This window comes from Hylobates moloch, unplaced genomic scaffold (assembly GCF_009828535.3).
Source record: "Hylobates moloch isolate HMO894 unplaced genomic scaffold, HMol_V3 SCAFFOLD_3, whole genome shotgun sequence".
In the NCBI taxonomy this organism is placed as follows: Eukaryota; Metazoa; Chordata; class Mammalia; order Primates; family Hylobatidae; genus Hylobates; species Hylobates moloch.
This window is the reverse complement of record NW_026652278.1, coordinates 35743310-35763232: the sequence shown is the minus strand read 5'-3', so window position 1 is coordinate 35763232 and position 19923 is coordinate 35743310. Positions and strand designations below refer to the sequence as shown.

The 19923-nt window shown below is 51.4% G+C and overlaps 1 protein-coding gene across 4 annotated transcripts in view; it reads right to left on the bottom strand.

Annotated features, from left to right (window-relative positions):
- The window catches only part of CRTAC1 (cartilage acidic protein 1), a 165644-nt gene that overhangs the window by 40391 nt on the left and 105330 nt on the right, over positions 1-19923 (bottom strand). For all 4 annotated transcript variants that reach the window (XM_032134898.2, XM_032134906.2, XM_032134913.2 and 1 more), the window contains exons 4-6: positions 17658-17794; positions 11901-12057; positions 2390-2524 (exon numbers count right to left, since the gene is read on the bottom strand). In XM_032134898.2, the coding sequence (XP_031990789.1) occupies positions 2390-2524; positions 11901-12057; positions 17658-17794 (429 nt within the window). The remainder of the gene's footprint in view (positions 1-2389; positions 2525-11900; positions 12058-17657; positions 17795-19923) is intronic.

Sequence of the window (19923 nt, the reverse complement as noted above, 5' to 3'; positions counted from 1 at the left end):
GGTTCACCTGGGTACACACAGCATCTATCTCAGGGCCTGTGGTTGCCTGGTAGTTTTCAGTAAATACTTGCTGAATGAGTGCACAGACATAAATACCATGACAGAAGGCAAACCGGGGACGTGGGTGACAGCAGAGGAAATACTACAGCCACGACAGAGAAGCCCACAGCATGCCTGGCGAAATCTGGAAAGTGAAGCCTCTGTGCCTAATGCCACCTGCTTATACTATCCACTGAGTGGGTGCTGGGGGAGGAGAGAGGGTGGCTTTGCCCAGAGCGATGGCCTGACCTCCTAGCTGCCCACTGGCCAGTGCATAGCTTGAGAGACAGAGGTGAATGCGACTCTAAGCACCCACCCACGTTGACTCTTTCAGAGGACAAATAGCTATGGGTCATCAGGCTCTCTGGGATGGCAGGCCACAGGACAATGTAATAGGCAGTGGGGATCAGAGACCCCAGGACACAGGGAGCTCTTGCCAGAAGGCAAGGTGGGGCCCCCTGAGAACCCTGGAGGCTGAGCGTCCTCCTGGGGGAGAGAAGGAGCTGGGGGAGGTGTGGGAAGAAGAGACAGTGAGACTTGAGAAAGAGGGTTTGCAGAGGACTAGGGGCAGCCTCCAATCCCTAGGATTAATACTCCATTAATTCTCTGCCAAACTCCTCGGCCCAAATGTCGGTGGCCTTCTGCATTGGCCCATTTCTCTCCTATCTATGAGGCACCTTGACGAGGAGCTGGTTCCCTTTCACGGGAATAATCGGTGCCAGGCTGCATTTCACAGCAGCATCTGTTTGGGTGATGAATGCCCTCTTGACATGTCTTGTTAAACCTCTGCAATCATTCTGACTTTCAATTACGGGCCTAGCACCTTGCCTCTCTCCTCCCGCCTGTACCTTCTCCCACTCCAACTTGTTCGCTCACCTCTGCTTCCATCTCTTTAACACCTTATCAAATCCTCTAGGTTTTCCCCACTATCCCCTCCCCTTTGCTTTATGATTTTTTCAGCAATGAGAAAAATTGCTGCCAAAGGATAGCACTAGGAGGGGTGAGCCAGGTGGGAGGGCAGGCCAGGGGAGTCCAACTTCTGCCTTGCCAGAGAAGGACAAGAGGTAAGGCAAGGCTGGGGGCTAAATGACAAAAAGCTGGGGGTGGGTGTGCGTTCTGGGCCAGTAGGTCCTCACAGTGGAGCTCCTGGGCAGAAAGCTGGGGTGGTAGGTACTCGTAAGTCCAAGAATGCAAGAGAACAGACTGGCACATGTGCAGGGATTCGATGTGAACTGCTGGCAACAGCCAGAGCTTGCAGGACCCTTGATCTATGTGTCTAGCTCCCATTCAGCACTCCTGCAGGCCAGAGCTCTTCCCCATGCCCCCAAGAAGGAGGTGAGATCAAACCTCCCATTCATTGGCAAGGTCGGGGAAAACGGTCAGGGGCACATGGGATGTAATCATATATCCGAAAACTTGCAGAAAGGGTCCACTCTTTCATTCAGAAGAATTTACCGGTGGGTACTGGATGCCAAGCCTTGCGTCAAGAATGAATAGAACCATGACCCGGTCCTTGTAAAGCTCATAGACAAACCATGATGGCAATGTGGAGACTGAGTAAGACGTGCATGCCAGGGGCAGCAGGAGGAGGAAGGACCAGTCTCTGCTAGGTGGCACAGGGAGTCAGGAAAATCTCTGCAGAGGTGATATTTGAGGTGAACGATGAAGGCTAAACAGACGTTCTGCAGGTAGAGAAGGGGGAGGGCAGTCCAGGCAGAGGCCATGGTGGGTGCAAAGGCCCTAAGGTAGGTGGGGGATGAGTGCAGAGGAAGGAGGAAGAGCACAGCTGGGGGCCTGGGGCACTATTTTGTGTGGCTTTTATCCTGCTTCTTATTACAGCCGGATATTTTTGTCTAAATCTGTTTCTAGAATGTCATTGCCTTTTCTGTGTGTGGGGTGGTCTTAGCCTGATTCAAGTGGGCATCCCTGGTTCCCAGTGTCAACCTGACACTTAGCAGGGGCTCCATGAATGCTCACTGTATTGAACTGAAAGTTGAAGATAAATGTGGGAGGGGGCCAAGGTGGGGAGAGGCAGCTTGGAGGATAGGTTGATGCTGAGAGACACAAGCAGGACTTGGAGGGTCGCGGGCAATCTCAGATACTGGAAGATGGCAATTGGCAGAAGTTTCAGACCCCTTTCCCCAGCAGCAAACACTCCCTGTGGCTGCAGTCATGGGAACTAAGAATAGGAAGTGACAAGCAGCGTTTCTCTGTGTGGTGCAGACGGTGACTTGCCCTGCTCTCCCTGCAGCCAGAAGAGACCATCCTGGAGGGGGCAGGGCAGTCTGGAGTCCTCTGTGGGTCTGGGGTGAGGGGTCAGGGTGCACAGGGCATGGCTGCCTCCACTCACCAGCACTGGCTGCAGCGTCCACAAAGGTGCCATCGCCCCGGTTGTGGAAAAGGAAGTTAGGCCCATTCTCATTGTCGCAGAAGATATCCGAGGCACTGCTGCTGAGGATGGGGCCCACGCTGACGCCTCGGCCCCCTAGAAAAGACATCAACCCACAGTGAGTGGCGGAAGCAAAGCCCTAGACCCACCCGGAGGACAGGGCTGCCTCTGAGGCCTGGGGGGAGCTGCAGCGGAGGCTCCTCAGAGGAGCCTGGGGGGAATTCTGCTTCCCGTGCTTTCCTGAGCCTAAATCTGGGCTCATGGTCTCCATGAACCTTCGTGGAAGGTAACAACACTGATGAAGAGGGGAGGAAGGAGCTTGACCAGTCATGGGGACCCCACACAGAGGCCAGCATCTGCCTTCCCCTTCTAAGAGAAGTGGCTGAACAATCATCTTAAATCCTAAACCCACAATAATCCTAAACCCAACTCTAAGCACGCCATTTTGGTCAAGTCACAGATCCCCCAACAGCCTCCCAAATCTTAATTTGAGTCATACATATGCTGGTCAAGACCACTGGGTAGGTCCCAGCTTTAAGAATCTATAGGAACAGGTCCCAGCTATAGGTACACGGATGCTTACTTTGCTTTGTTTGACTTTAAACAATTACGTCCATCAATAGTGAACGGGTTGAATGGATTACAGAGCATCCATATGACAAACCATTCTGCAGTAAAAAGACTGCATAGATCCATATGGATTGACTTGGAGGAGTGCCTGTGATATATGTTTGAAAGAATCAGCAATTCACCAAGTAATGGTATTGTGTGATCTTGCTTTTATTTTTTAAAATAGGAAAATACATGCTAGTTCTGAATACACATGTTTGTGCAGAGTTATTCAGTTTGGAGAAAAGTGGGAAAGGCCACACCCCAAGCTGTGAACACTGGCTACCTTCCTTGATGGGGTAGGATTTGGGGAGGGAAAGAGAAACGATAGTTGGCCTTTTTTCTTTGAATGTCTTTGTAGTGTTTGACTTGTTGCAACAAAAACTGCTTCTGTAGTTTGAAAGGAAGAAATCCAATAAAGTATATATGTTTTTCAAAAAGGAAAGAAATCAAGCCAGCTCCACATTGGGCTTTGAAGTCTCTAAGATCAAATCTGAGCTATCCACGTCAAGAAGTCTAACCTTAATACATCCTGAACAAACCACCCCCACCCAGTGGGTTTCAAATGAAGGCTCTCTGCTTGCCAGGCCCCACCTCCAGCTGCCAGGAACACAAATCTGCCCCAGAAAGCCTTCCCTCAGCCACGCCCCCAAACGCTGGAAATACTGTGCAGAAAATGGCTCGACTAGGATCAAGACATGGATTCTAGCCCCAGCCTGGCTTCTAACAAGCTCTGTGACCCTGGGCAATTTACGTTACCATTGAGCCTCAGTTTCCTCATTTGTAAAATGGGGGAGAGTCCGACCTGCCTTTTCTACTTTGGGGTTTTGAGAGGACCAAATGAGGTAAGATGCACCTGTCAGAATGACCATTATCAAAAATATGAAAGATTACATGTGTTGGCAAGAGTGTAGAGAAAAGGGTACCCTTGTATACTGTTGGTGGGAATGTAAATGAGTACAGACATTATAAAAAACAGTATAAGACTCCTTAAAAATTAAAAATAGAACTGCCATATGATCTAGCAATCCCACTACTGGGTATATATATATATCCAAAGGAAATGAAATCAGTGTGTTGAAGAGATATCTGCACTCCGAGGTTCACTGCAGCATTATTCACAATAGCCAAGATATGGAATGAAGATATGAAGTGTCCATCAATGGATGAATGCATAAAGAAAACGTGATATATATACATAATAGAGTATTACTCAGCCTTAAAGAAGAAAATCCTGTCATTTGTGACAACGTGGATGAACCTGGAAGACGTTATGCTAAGCGAAATAAGCCAGGCACAGAGAAGCAAATACACGATCTCACTTATACGTGGAATCTAAAAAAGTTGAACTCACAGAAGCAGAGAATAGAATAGTATTTACTAGGGGCTAGAGGTAGGGGTGTTGGGGAAATGTTGGTTAAAGGATACAACACTTCAGTTTAACGGGAGGAATAAGTTCAAGAGATCCATTGTACAACATGGTGACTTTAGTTAATAAGAATGCACTATATACTTGAACTTGCTAAGAGAGTAGATTTTAAGTGTTGTCACCCCCAAAAAAGTATGTGAGATAATGCATATGTTGATTAGCTCGACTTAGCCATTCCACAATGTCTACATTATTTCAAAACATCATGTTGTACGATGAGCTGTATGAAAGGGCTCTGTGGACGCTGCAGCCTTGCTGCTCAGAGCCAGGTCTGAGAAGCAGTTGCAGGAGTGTCACCTGGGAGCTTGCTAGAATTGCAGAATCTCAGGCCCCTAATGAAATCAGAACCTGCATTCTAACAAGACCCCTGGGTGGTTTATGTGCACATTAAAGTTTGAAAAGTACTGCTCTAAAGGGTGGTTTACTATAATAAGAAGAGTTATCAGAGCACTCCAGAAGAACTTGATTTTTTAAAAAATAAATGAAAGCTCAAGTAGACCTGTGTAAAGAAAGGCCAGGCCCACCTCTGGATGGGGCAGAGGTTTCCCCAGTGACCATGCTTATTTGAGACAGGGGTTCTCTTGGTCTCTAGGTGCCTCCCATCCTCTGAGAGATGCCCCCAGGGGAAATCATGGGGCCTTTTTCACCTATGCAAATGGAGCCTGCCCACCAGAGCTGTCATTTGGGGCCAGGGAGATGGGGTGGGGCGATAGCACTGCCACTCTTATTGCGCTCATAGTTAACACATTCTGGGCTGGATGCCTCCCAGATTCCTCCCAGATAATCTCATTAGCTGCCAAAGAGAGCCCAAGCCACATGAAAATGAAGCCACTGAATTCGCATTGCTCCTCTGGAATGTCCTCCAAGACACAGCATCCACTCTTCATGATGGGAGCTACGGAGTGGCGTGGGTGGCTTCCAGAGGCCTGTCCTAAAGCCAGCAGGAAAGGATGTGGGGTCACAACCTGGGCACCACCTCTGCCCATTAAAAGAGGTGCCACTAAGTGGTTGCTGGCAGCTGTCCCTGCCCTGGTCTTACCAGCTTCTGTGAGAATCCCTTGGCCCTGCCCAGGCCCCTGGAAATTCCAGGTGGGACTCAGGGACTTGCCTCCACGCACCTCCATCCTTCTTCTTCCGCTTCCACATCCTCCAATTTCCTCTCTGCCTCTGGCTCCCAAGCTGTGACACATTCCCTTCATTTTCTACAAAGCAGGTTATTTCCCTTTTGGACAAATTTCTAAATCTTTCTAATTAACTAATTGGGTTGGGTTGAAGCCTTGTACCATTTGTAACCTGTAATTACTAGAAAATTGCCATGGTAACCACACTACTAATTAGCCACAATTTATTGCCATGGCAACCGGACCATAACAGAGATGTTACCCACACCTCCTTCTCGGCAAGTTGGCTGCATAGTCGGGGAGCAGGTGAGTCGACAATCAGGAAGCTGGCCTCCTGGGTGCCAGCCCCAGCAGCTTTACGATGGGGGCCCAACTGGGGGCTGAGGTGGGGCAGCCAGGTACCTGCACCCCTCACTGATGCCACAAGGAAACGACTCCCAGGTCGACAAGCAAATCGTCTTCAAACCAATAGAATCCACCCATCATTATGTAGGCTGCCATGCCTACGCCCTGCCAGGCCAATGTCAAAGGCCAATTATTCAGCAAATGTCTTCTACCAGGGCTTTCCCCTCCTCTCCTCTCTCCTTTGTCACACCCTCCCTCTCCTCCATCTCTTAAGGTTTAGTACACAACAAATTCGGTCACCCAGGGGGCAGTTAGGAACATCTTTATTTAGCTTTGGAGAATGATGTTCTAACAGGGAATTAACTCCATCTTGCATCAATTAATTCTTTTATAATTTGAGGCCAGCGCATTCCCTCGGGGCTGGAGAGGCAGTGCTGGTGGTGGGAGACACCACAGCACCAGGGGTCAGAAAGCCCATGTTTGAGCTGTGTGACCTTGGGCTCATCACTGAAACTTCCTGGGCTTCTGTTTTCTCAGCTAGAACATAGGAGTGATAATAATACTGCCTCCTTCTCGGGGCTGTCATAAATATTAAGTGAGCTGGTTTTTGGAAGGTGCCTTGGAAAATGTCAGGTGCCACAGAGTCATTAGCTGGGACTATTTACCACCTGCTGGGTGAATAATATCCCTTTATTTTTCCCAGCACTTTCAGGCTTCAAAGACCTCCTTGTTCTGCTGTTGGGGTGTGACTGCTCCTCCCTGCCCATCCCTGCTGAAGGCGTCTGCTCACCCTGCCCACCAGGCTGGGTAGGGTGTGGGGTTAGAGGGTAAAATGCCCCTTCGAGGTCCTCATTTCCCCCAGCCACATTCTGGCACTCTGATGATCTGTTCATTGGGCCCAACCCCCATAGGGCAGCCTTGGTTGTCCTCAAGAACCATCCCTCTACCTCTGAGCCCTGGCACGCTGGCAATGCAGACCCAAGTACAAGTCGGGTGCAGGCAATCCATCTTTCAGACTGCATCTGGGCCAGCCCTCAGGGACTGGGCGGTGAGACAGGGAAAGGTGGTGGGGAGGGAGGGTGTGCATGCAGCTGAACTTCTCCAGGCTGTGGGTCTGAGGACCCAGGGATGAGGCAGCACAAGGATTTTCGGTGCTAAGGTAAAGCCTCTTGGTTCCTGCCTGGCCTCTGCGCCTCCCCTCCTGCAGGATCACGGGAAGCATGCTCTCCAGGCCTCAGTTTCCTTCCTGTGAAGTGGGTGGGAATTGAGAAGATCTCCAAGACTGCTACTAGCTTACTTTGCAATGAATGCATCCTCCAGGGTGGACACAGGATAAGCAGGTTGGGGGCCAATCCCTGTGCCCATCTAGCCCTGCACCCTCTGCATCAGCGGAGACTCTGAGGTGAGCCCCCTCAGCCAGGGAACTTGGCCATCTGCTGAGACCTTAATAGAAACAGGATTCTGGTGAATGCCATGATTTGCAGGCTGCCAAGAGCATCCAAGATATTGTAAATGAGTAGGGCAGAAATGCTGGAAACGTGGTGCAGGAATGGGCACAGAGAGAGAGAGAGAGAGTGTGTGTGTGTGTGTGTGTGTGTGTGTGTGTATACACATGCTGGAGAATGGGGTGTGAGGATCAAGTGCAGGATGGTAACAGGGTCTCTCATCCTAAATTTCCTGAAAAATTACAAGACAAGATAACTGTGTAGGTGCTGGTGTTGCCACTGCCAAGCCTTCTGGGAGCCTTCAGAGGCTGGGCAGGACTTGACTGTTCTGTGTAGCGGGTATTAGACAAGGATACACCCACGGTCATCCTTCCTGCCCTGTCTCTGCAGAATGTTAAGGCAAGGGGTGGGGCAGCAGGACAGGCCCCATCATTTGTTTCCTCTCGACAGACGAGGGATTTGCACTGGCAAAGCCTGGGGGTGTAGCCTGGAGGTATAACCCAGGGTGGCTAGCCACAGGCTTGACATTTCTTTAAAATCTCTTGTGCTAGTTGAGAAAAATGCACACAAAATTACATTTCAGTTCTATAACATATCTGTGTTTGTTTTAAAAGAAACATAATGTTCCCCCCGATACTCATCAAATGCATCTGACACCCCAGGGAAAAGGTCTCTGTGTGTCCTGGGCTTTGGGTACCCCTAGCAGGCCCGTGCTGCACTCCTTGGGGGTCCCAGACCCTGGCTGGGCAGCCTGTCACTCCAGCCCTGCCTGGTCTCTGGCTGTCAGATCTGGCTTCACTCCCGATGAAAGGCCAGCACCCGCCTGGGAAGCTAGGAGGCCCCTTGGCCCCCACTCTGCGGCCCCTGGTTGAGCTCACTGGTGAGGATCTGCCAGAAGGCCTCAGCTGGGCTTTAGGCATCTCCGTCTCCTTCAGTAATGACTTCCTATAAATCAGGTCTGCCCTCCGCTTTGTTCCACACCGCTCCCAGCCAACAGCAAAACTCCCCACCCGACATCATAAATCCACCTTCATTTTCTTTCCGAATTTCTTTTAAGCCTTCTTTAATCACTACCTTGCAGCCTGGGCAGATGCTGCCTCAAAGGGTGAGGCCAAAATGCAGAGTTCCTGGGGAGGAGGCGAAGCCTGGGGGAGGCAGGGCAGGTGGGAAGGAGAGCAGAGAGATGGACTCCAGGGGGGATGGGGTGAAGATGCCGCTGGCCATGCCCAGGACTGGAGGTTTGGGGGGACACACAGAGAATGTTTCCCAGGCAGGGGCTGGACCTGCTTCTCTTGTGCATCCCCCTGTACCTTGCACAGTGCTCCCTGTACCCAGGAGATGCCCAGCAGAGGGCCCTGACATCGCTCTAGCAGAGCCTCAGAGCAAGAGGTGTTGGTATTTGCTATACTAGGTGGGCACTGCCCGTGTGCTAGGCCATGTGCCAGCCATGTCCCATGTGCACCTCCTTTCATTCTCACAACACTCCCATTTTGAAGGTGAGAAAACCGAGGCTGGGAGAATAGTTTGCCCACTACTGCCTAGGCTGTAATGCACGGGGTAGGCTGGACCTGCACCTGTGGCCTGGCTCCAGACCCTGTCCCCTCACCTGCTAGCTCAATGCCCTCAGAGAAGCTGAGGGGCATGCCCAAGGTCACTGGGGCCTGGACCGCAGAGGCAGTGCAGGACTCTTGCCTCCCACCTTCCCCTCCTCTGGTTCCATCTGGTTCCATGCCAGAGCCTCGGCCATGGCCAGAACCTAGTTCCCAGGATTCCCAGGCAGGGCAGCTCCCGGCACTGTCCCGGCTTCAAGAGGCCTCAAGCAGCTGGGGAAGTTGGGGACCAGGGGATGGGAGAGTGGTCTTCCTACTGCCCCAGTCTCTCTCCCAATCTCTCGCTCGGCCACCCTCCCGGGGCCCTCGAGTCCCCCGAGAGCTGACATGGTGGCCGCTAGATGGCACTGTGACCCAGCGGAGCAGCTGCAGCCACGGGAATGGATAATGCCAGAGAGGAGGCCTCCCCTCCCCCTCCCGCAGTGCTGAGGGCCCGTGCCTGGGTAGCACCTTTGCCCGGCCTGCCCTGGGCTGGCTGGCCCTCCCCCGCTGTCCTGAACACTCAGCCAGGCAGCTGCTTCAGCCACAACCACCTGGGTGGGGCTGCCCCAAGTCCGGGTGCCAGCCTGGGGCTGTCATCCCGGTGGGTGTGGGCCTCCCCTCACAGCCCCTCCTGTCTTGCAGGCTGGCAGGATTCTGAAGCTGGAGGTCATCGGAAAGGTCAGCAGGCTGTGGCAGTTTAAGCATCAGGAGGAGATGGGGCTCTAAGTGCTAGCTCTCGATGAACCTCCTGTGTGACCTTGGGAGAGTCCCTTCTCCTCCCTGGATCTCCGTCTGTTCTTTGTAAAATGGGAGGTTCTCCCAGGTCGTACAGCTCTCTAGCAGGCAGGTGCTGTGTGGCTTGGCTCCAGGGACCTCCCAGCTCCCTGAGTGCACATCTGGACATGGCCTGCCCCTTCCGCCTGCTTTCCTTCCAGCTTCTCAGGCCCCCTGGCACCAGAGTGGTGCTGAGCGCTGGCCACGCGCCCAGAGCCTCAGCCATCAGGCCGGGCTCAGCATGGCGGCCCTTACATTTGGGGTCCATTCCTGGGGCTCGGGGGTGGGGGACACTCTGGGCTAGTTTTCCAGCCAGATGTCCATGTGTGTCCACTCCAGCTGAGTGACAAGGTGGGCTGCAGGGTAGTGTTGGGGGGCTTGGCGGGCAGGGAAAGAGTAGGCTGGAGAAGGCGGGCAGACAGAATAGTAACATGGTGGGCCAAATAGGTTCTTGTCAGTCAAATGGCTTTTGGAAGTCTGCAGAGCTGTTCGAACATGTCCTCTGGGCACGCCAGCTGCCCCAGCCTCCCTCCGTTCCTCCACCAAAGCTGCTGCTTCTTCCTTGAACCGCCCGTCCTTCCAGCCCAGCTGGCACAGTTGGCTGGTGCTTCCATCCCCATCGTGCTCCTCATCTGCCTCCTCTGGGTCTCCTCCTTCCCCCTCCTTGGTTCTGTGCCAGTCCAGCCAGCGTGAACAATGCCCCCTTCATACTCAAACCCAGCCGCAACCTCCAAATTCTTTTATTCTGTGTCTAGCCCACTTTCCCAGTCCTTGCCTCCCTTCCACCTCGTCATTCTCCAGTGCTTCATCCCCCCAGTGCACCCCCCTTCCCTTGCAAGATCAAGGCACTTAATTGCCAAGCCAGCCCAGTGCACAGAACTGGGAACTATTCAGAAAAATTGACTGTACAAATCTAGGCTGAAGCGCCTGCATGTTTATTTCTTTTCCGGGAGAAACATGGTTTATTACTGACATAGCCTTTCCATGGTACCTTCACGCGCGGAGCTCTCAGGCACTTAGACGGGGCTTGAGCTGTGCTAACCATTTTATTGTCTAGTCATTTGTTCCCACAAACTTTGTAAGACAGGCCAACATTAATCTCGCCCTTTCACCAGGGTGAAAGGTGGCTAAAGAAAGGCATCGTAAACTCAGGAGAGGCAGTGACAACCCTTTCTGGGCAGGACTTTGAGATGATGCCACTATCCAGGTGTCTGGAGGCAGGGGGGTGCCCCAAAGGACCCCTCAACCATCCTTCCGGCCCCAGGATTCAGACTGAGGGAGCCTGCCACTTTGGAAGCCTCTGCTGCACACGTTGGGATGGATATGTCGGGAAGGCCGACCAACGAGAGGATCTCTCTGTCCCAAGTGCAGGTCAGGTATGAATGTGGCTTAAGTTCACATGACAAATTGTTGTGTACAGCTCTGGCTTCCTGATTTTTGGCACCCAAAACAGGAACTGGATTGCTCTGCCATCAGCAGTCTATTGGCAGATTATCAGAGTTTAGTCAGCAGCCGTGCTGGAATTAGAAAAACAGCCTTCCCTAGAAAGATCTCGCTGTCAGAGAGTCTGACAATAGGTCCCCCATCCAGAAAGACAAAGGGGGAGCGCGCCTTCAAAAAAAAGTGCTGGAGAGTTTTTGGAACAAGATCACAATTCTTTGAGCTCAGTTATCCGAGACGGGACCCAGCTGAAGCCTAGGGATTTAGCACTCAATTCCTGGTTGCTTATGTGTAAGTAAATAATTTCATCTGCGATTTGGCAATAAAGAATGCTTTAAATTTCAGCTTTTGTGATTTGTCAGTTTTCTCCTACAGAACTTGCTCACCCATCATTGAGGTTACCAGAGGCAGTGGGGCAAGAGGTTCCAGGGAGAGAATGATGTTGTGGTGTTCTCACATCCCACTTTCCAGCAAGCCAGATTGGGTACCCCAAAACTCATACCTGCCAGATCTCTCACCAACCCTGTGGGAGTGTGGCAGTGTGGGAGAAGCCTTCTGTGGGTGGGGCAGGATGGAATAGAGCCTTTATCTCCCCTCCCCAGGGACATAAGGCCACGCTTTCCTTGCGGTCTCTGATGAATTAGACTCAGCCTTGCAGGGCCCTCGCCCCCAGCCCCAGCCCCTCCAGCACACCACCTCCCACGTCACTCTGCGTACCTGTATATTTGCTGACCCCAGCCTCAGCAGCCACATCTCTGAGTGCCAGAATGCCCCGGGAGAGGTCACTGGCCTCAGGGTCCATTTCAATGAGGGCATCAGGGCCCACATTACCGTAGGCGTAATTGGCAATGTAGATAGAGTAGCGTCCAGAGCCCTGAGGAAGAAGGGAAGGAAGCGGTGAGCAGGCCCACCTTGGCTCATCCCAGAAACTGCCCCCTCCCCACCCCAGGTAGGACCATAGCTCTTTCACAGGGTTGGGTTCTTCTCCCCAGGTCTGTTGTGAATGGCCTTGCAGGCTGTGCATGGCACACTTCCAGAGGGGCTTTTCACAAAGGCTACCATGTGAATGACACTCCTGGGAGTTGTACAACAAAGCAGCCTGTTTTTCCTTCCAACCTGTTCCAGAAGAACACATCCCTCCCTCACCCCCACAACCACCTTTTTATAGACAATTTTCTAATATGCCTCCCTCCAGCTGAGCTCTCTCCAGCTGCCAGCCAGGGTAGCTGCTCAATAAATATTTGCTGATTGATTGATCTACCAATTCCCATTATTCTCGGTCTCTCTCTCCCATTCAAGCTCACTCCAGCCAAGATGACAAGCAAATTCCTGAGCCATCTCCCTCCCCCTGTTCCCACCCCACACTTCTTCATTCCTCTGTTTTGGTAGCACAAGAGGCACAGATTTGCAGGGGTCCTATTTCCCTCTTCCATTCCCTTATTTCCCCCGTATTACCAGGAAGAAAGATAATATCACTTCTGTCTTTATAACACTGTCTCAAAGGTTCTCTTTTCCCTTTGCATCCAGGAGCAGCCCTGGGCACCAGCTCCTCCGTGCAAGAGTCATTCTCTTCTCTAGTCCAAAACACTGCTGATGAAAGACTCTTCTCTTCTGCCTGTTATTATAATGGTGCTATTTCTTCAATGGATGACTTCTTCCCAAGAGATCCACATACTTGTAAATCAGTTTTCTGGCTTTTCTCTCATCCTTTTCACCACTTCCCTCCAATTAATTAGACAGTAAATATTTCTTAAGCTCTAACTATGTGCCAAGTGCTGTGTTATAAATGTACTTAAGACAAAGTCCCTGACCGTAGGTTGCTTATAGTCTAGTTTGAAAGACAAGCCATAAACCTAAAAGGACCTAAGAGAAACTGTTGAGCTCACAGCAACAAGACTGGTGGTCCTCTTTCCTTGCTTCAATTTCTCATCCATTGGCACCATGAGCACAATTCTTGTTCCACCTAACTGGTCAGCGACTTTATATCTTTGTGGGTTTTTTGGTGTTTTTTGTTTGTTTTTTTGGGTCTCGCTCTGTTGCCCTGGCTGCAGTACAGTGGTGTGATCTTGGCTCACTGCAGCCTCCACCTCCCAGGTTCAAGTGATTGCCCTGCTTCAGCCTCCCAAGTAGCTGGGATTACAGATGTGCACCGCAACTCCTGGCTAATTCTTGTATTTTTTAGTAGAGAGGGGGTTTCACCATACTGGTCAGGCTGGTCTCGACCTCCCGACCTCAAGTGATCCACCCCCCTCAGCCTCCTAAAGTGCTGGAATTACAGGTGTGAGCCACCGTGCTTGGCCAATCTTCGAAGGGATCATTTTCTTTGAGGAAGTTGATTAAGAGTCACATGAGTCTGTCTGACTGGTGGGTGAGGCCAAGGAGGGAGCTTAGAGTTTCCTGTTAGAGTCTCCTGTGTGACACAGATGTATCAGCAATGATACAAGCATATGGCAGAGAACACGTACAGGATTTCCTGGGCACACAGAAGAGGAGCTCCTAACCCAGAGGAAGGGCACCTAACTATGGGAAAGTCCGAAAAGCTTTTCTTAAAGGAGTCTCAGTCAGATGAATTGGAGGGAAGAGAACCTTCCAAGTAGAGATGAGAAAGAGGAGGATGTATGTAGAGAAACTATAGCAGTTAGTTCAATGTTGCTGGAATATAAAATGCAAGGCAGAGAGTGTCAAGGGATGAAGCTAGAGAAGGTGGTAAATTTGTTCCTTACAGATTGCTCTGCTCCTTCTCTTTCGGTTATCTGAGTCTTTATGCTGCTACCTGGAAATCTGTGCTTTACAAATCTTGCTACTCAAAGTGGTCCCTACACCAGTGGCACTGGTGACCTCTGGGATCATGTTTGAAATATAGACCCTCAGCAACCACCCCCCAAGATCTGCTGAATCAGAATCTGCATTGTAGCAAGACTGCCATGTGATTCCTGTGCAAAATTGAAGTTTGAGATGCACTGCTTTACAGTACAGCCTTTATTTATTTATTTTTATTTTTATTTTTATTTTTAGACAGGGTCTCCCTCTGTCACTCAGGCTCACTGCAGCTTCGACTGGGCTCAAGTGATCCTCCCACTCCAGCCTCCCAAGTAGCTGGGACTACAGGTGTGCACCACCACACCCAGCTAATTTTTTGTTTGTTTGTTTGTAGAGACAGAGTCTCCCTATGTTGCTGAGGCTGGTCTTGAACTCCTGGTTCTCAATCTATCCTCCCGATTTGGATGCCCAAAGTGCTGGTTAAGGGTTTGAGCCACCATACCTGGCCTGACATGGCTTCTTGATTAGGGGAGAACTTTGAGAAGTTCTCAGCCATCCCAGGCTGTGCAGAATGACTGGGTGAAAAGTGAATGAAGGGGCCAAAGAGGAAAGTGAGCCATCACAAACCGTTCCCAACCCTACCAGCTGGCAGCAGTCTCATCAACAAATGAGCAATAAGTTCAATGGACTGAAATTCACTCTGCTAGAAATTAGGATATTTACAAAATTCAGTTATACCTAGTTCCTTACTTTGATTTATCGAGGGTATAAACTGACAAACACAGATGTGTCACGGTTGTAGAAGACTGCAGAAATTCACATATGAACTTGACCGCGGTAATTCTGGGAGGGTGAGATGATTCCAAGGGAAGGAAGATGTTTCTGCAGCTTTGGGGCCAATGCAGTGGTTCCCACACTTTAACTTACATCAGAATCACCTGGGGGGCTCATTAAAACACAGATTTTTTTTTTAAACATCTGGCCCCCATCCCCTGAGTTTCTGACCAACAGGTCTGGGGTAAGCCATGAGAATTTGCATTTCTAACAAATTCCCAGATGATGCTGACACTGCTGGTCTGGGAACCACACTTTGAGAACCACTGGTCCAGGGCCATTAGCCCGGGTCCTAGTCTAGGGCCTGCCCCTGTCTGCTCCTCGTCCTTGGGCAAATCCCTGGCTGCCTCCAGGCTGCATCTCCTCAGGTGTTAAATGGAGATCATATTCCCCCTGCTTCCTGGCAAGGTTGTTGAGAAGACGAAATGAGACAACGTATGTGAAAAGTCTTTGAAAATATAAAAATGCTATATAAACATGAGGCATAATCATTATTGATCAGAGGACATTCTTGTAAGAGATGGCTTTGAGCTGGATCCAGAAAGGTGAGTGAGTGATGAGGCAGCTGGAGGGAAAGGACAAGTGGATGTTCTGAGTTTGGAGCAGAGAATGAGTGAGGGGTGCAAGGGGAGAGGGAGAGAACAGCACGTGGCGGAGTGGGGGCGGGGCTGAGGCATCTATGGAGCAAAAGTTCTCATACTTCAGCATGCATCGGAGTCACCTGCAGGGCTAGCTGAATCCCAGATCGCTGGCCCCACCCCTGGAGTTTCTGATTCAGTCTGTCTGGAGGGTGCAGTGGGGCAGGGCCTGAGAATGTGCATTTCTAGCAATGCTGCTGCTGCTGGCCCAGAGACTACACTGAGAACCACTGACCAGGTAGCTAGATTAAAAGGCCCCACACCAGGTAGGGGCTATGGGATGGGGCTAAGGAAGGATGACTAGGGTGAGTGCTGTAATAAAGTTAGAAACTTGTGTCTGCTATCATTTCACCAAGGGGCAGGGAGGCGGAGGGTAAAAAGGCATCTTCATTTTCAGGCAGGCAAGGTTCAATTCCTGGCTTTCCCTGTTGCTTCATGTGTGGTCAAGTTGCCTAATTTCTCAAAACCTGAGTTTCCATATCTGTCAAATCGGATAGTGACACATCTACCTCATTGGCGTCTTATGAGGACTCAGTAGGATGAGGCAGGTAAAGCATGCGGGACAAGGCATGGCATGTCTGTAGTGTAAGAGGTGTTGGCTGTTACTATTGTCCTTGCTCTTGTGTTTTCCCGCACCATGCTGCATTCCTCTCTCTTAACTTCCAGGCTGCCCTTGGCCTCTCTCCATTCCTCCCCTGGCAGTCCTCAGGCCCCAGGGATGGCCAAGGTGGTGGCTGGACTCAGAAAGCAACCCTCCTCTGCTGGCAGACTGACTGTAGGGCTTCTTTCTAGCTTTCTGAGGCCTGGGAGACTGAAGTCAGGGGCTGAGCAGGGTGTGAGCAAGCTTCTGGATGCCTGCCTCCTGTGCTGCAGTGCCAGGCCATCTTGTTTTTTTTTTTTTTTTTGCATTTCACATAGTGCTTTTGTCCTGTGGTTAAATGCGTGGGTGTGCAGATGACCTTGTTAGGACAGAGTGCATCTCTTTGTGATTAACTTGCATGCCTCTCCCCCCAGTTCTCTGAGAAGTTGCCCACATTAGCTGAGTGTCAAAAGCCTTGGTCCTGAACGGGTGAGATGGGAAACCAGGAGGAGGCTGGGAAGAGGCCCCTAACCGTGACCAGGTCTGGCACCCCTCAGCTCCACCCCACACTCTGGGGCTGTTCACAGAGCTGCCTCCCCATCTCCTCCCACCAGGCAGGAGTCCAGGTGGCACAGATTCAGGTCAGGCTAAATGTGGCTTCACAGCCCAGCTTGGCTTCTCTTCCCAGCACAAGCTTGTTAAGAAATAAATATTTATACCTGGCACCTGCCTTCTCCCAAGGCCTGGAGGCCCCTGCTGTAAAGATTCACACTGAATCTCCAATCCCCTCAGTGCTATCTCAATCCCAAAGTGAGCCAAGCCTCTTGCCCCTGCCCCCAGAATGGGGGCCATAGACACTCCTGTGGCAGCCGGGCAGCAGCTGGGCCCCTGATTTAGTGATGACTGTTTACAAAGCCAAGGAGGTAGGCGGCAGGGGAGCAGGTGACATGAGGGATAAATCACCTTTGCAGCAAGCTGCTGGCTCTGGCGAGGCCTGCTGGGACCTAAGCCTGGGTGGGCGGCTGCCCCCTCACCGGGCAGATGGCTGCAGCAGCTCATGCCCCTCCCCACTCCGTCTCCCCCCGCCCCCATCCAGTTTGGGTGGGGCACCTCTGTGTAGGGTGCACTTGCAGGGCACGAAAATGTTGGAGGAGCTGTTGATGAACTAAAGTACTTGTATATTGAGGCAACCCTCCCCTCACCCACCTAGAAACTCCTCCATTGTGCCTTCATTTATTCAGTAAATATTTACGAAGGGCTCCACGGCTCAGTGCCTGGCACACAGGAGGCACTTAATAAATGTTAGTTGAGTGAATGAATGCAGGCAAGATTTAGAGCTAGAAGAGGGGGGTTCATGTCCTAGCCACACCACTCATCTGCTTTGGGCTCTCACGCAAGTCACTGCCCCAACCTAGGCTTCCATTCCCACAAGTGTCCTGAGGACACAAGCTTCCTCACTGGTTTCTGGTGGGGCTGCACGGGAGACAGGATGTGAAAGGTACACAGGAATGCATTCTGCAAGTCTTAGTTGTTGGTATTTAGCACCCAATCTATCCAAGACACCGTGGGAGCCGCCACTCTGTCAGGGGACGTCTACACAGTGGCTCCTCTCCTGGCTCTCACATGGCTTCTCCCCAGGACCCCATGCGCCCCTGCACTCACCTTTCTGTCCACACAGGCCACAGAGCGTCCGGCAAAGAGGCTGGCCACACCACGGGCCACGTTGACCTCATCGCTCAGGATGTCTTCCCACCGGTTATTGCGAAACTTGAACAACTTGTCAGTGTACGTGGCCACCCCTGGAGAGAGGAGGAAAGGGAGGGCTGGTGGACAGTGGATCAGGGTCTCGGTTCTGATCTCTGGGTATGTCTCATGGCACCTTTCACAAGGTGGTAGGGACCAGAGGAGGATGGGTCATCTGCGGCAAGGAAGACCTCAAGCAGGTGAGACTCCTCTGTGCTTGCGGAGAACTCACATGTTTCCAGTTGAGAGAAAAGACTCTAAGACTCATGAAGATGGCTGGCTCAGGCCTCAGGAACTAGGGAAGAAGTGCCACTGCTGCAGTGTGCCCAAGATGACCCTCAGCAGCTGGATTTCATGCCCTGCCCCGTGCTCCTGCAACAGCATCAAGGAGCTCCTGGGACTGCAGTACGGTAACTTCCAAACTCAACCCAGGATGGCTCTTTCTCCAGGCGCTGTCCCTACATTCTCTACTGGATTGCAGGACCTACCTGATTTGGGTCTCAGAAGAAATGGTTCTGGTTCATGGGTAGGTCTCAGTTCACCCTGAGGAAGGGGCTGGAAGCTGAGCTCTGACGGGATGAGAAGTGAGGGGTTGTTCTGCCTGGGGTGTGATGAGTTTGGGCAGCCCTGGGAGGCCCCTGGTCCCAGGACTGGGAGTCCCAGAAGGCAGTGTTTTTCACCTCTTTTGGATTACTGGCCCCTTTGAGAACTGGAGGGAGGTGAAGGACCTTCAGCTCAGGGAGTTGCAGGTCTGCACCACACAACATGCCATACATCATTTCAGGTCTGTGGCCTTCTGGAGCTCGTTCGTGACTAAGAAGCCTTGTTCTGGATAAGTGGGAATAACTGCTGATTGCTGAGGCCTCAAGCCCATTCAAGTGACCACTTGAAAGGCAGAGCTCTCTCCTCTGCCGTCACCCTTAGTTAATTTCTTGTTAATGCAAGACCCCGAGTGTTCGTAGTTTAGGGGGGTCCTCATTCTACCCCCTGGGCGGACAGGAAACACAGGGAGAGGAGCAGCTGAAGGAATCGGGGAAGGTGAACTTGAGGAAGACTGGACTTGGGGACAGAACCCTGAACTTGACTGTCTGGGCCAGGGAAGAGGCAGCGGGCTTAGACTGAGGAGAGACAGCATGGCACAGGGGCCCAGGGGCCAAGAGCTTGAGGTGATGGAAATGATCTGGAGCCCCGGTGTTGGTTCTGCTTGGATTCTACTTCTAGGCTCCAGACTCGAGGCATGCTGCCTAGCATCTCTGAGCCTCGGTTTTCCTATTTGTGAGTGGGGATGACAGTAGTTACAGTCAAGTTTACTGTGAGGAATAAATGAGATGATGCACATTAAAGGTTTGGGATGGTCCCCCCACCAAAGTGGTAGCTATTTTTCGACAGGAATGATTTTTCTCATGTTATAGATGAACTACTTTCCACGGTTCTTTAGAGACATCAGCCCTGCGCTACAGGGGTTTGGTGAAAACCAGTGATTCTGTGAGTGGGTGTGTGTGAGGGTGGGAAGTGTGTGAGTGTGAGCATGAGCGAGAGTGAGCATTGTGAGAGTGAATGTGTGTGTGTGGATGTGTGAATGAGTGAGAGTATGCAGGAGCAAGAGCCAGCATGAGTGAGAGTAAGAGTGTGTGAGTGGGCTGGGCACGGTGGCTCACGCCAGTAATCCCAGTACTGTGGGAGGCCGAGGTGGGCGGATCACTTGAGCCCAGGAGTTCTAGACCAGCCAGGCAACATAGCAAGATCCCATCTCTACAAACCCTCCCCCTCAAAAATTAGCCAGGTGTGGTGGCACATGCCTGTAGTCCCAGCTACTCAGGACGCTGAAGCAGGAGGATCACCTGAGCCCAGGAGGTCGAGGCTGCAGTGAGCTGTGATTGCGCCACTGCACTCCAGCCTGGGTGACAGAACAATACCCTGTCTCAAAAAAAAAAAAAAAAAAAAAAAGGGGATGAGTATGTGAAGCAAGTGCGTGGGAAAAAGTGTGAGCATGAGAATGAGTGTGTAGGTGTCAGAGTGAGAAAATGGCTGAGAATGTGTGTGTGTCAGCATGAGAGTGGGTGTGTGAGTGAGGGTGTGTGGTGAGTACACGAGAGTAAGAGTGTGTCAGAGAATAAGAGTGGACAAGAACGAGTGAGTGTGAGAGAGTGGGCATGAGTGAGTGAGAATGTGGGCATGAGTGAGA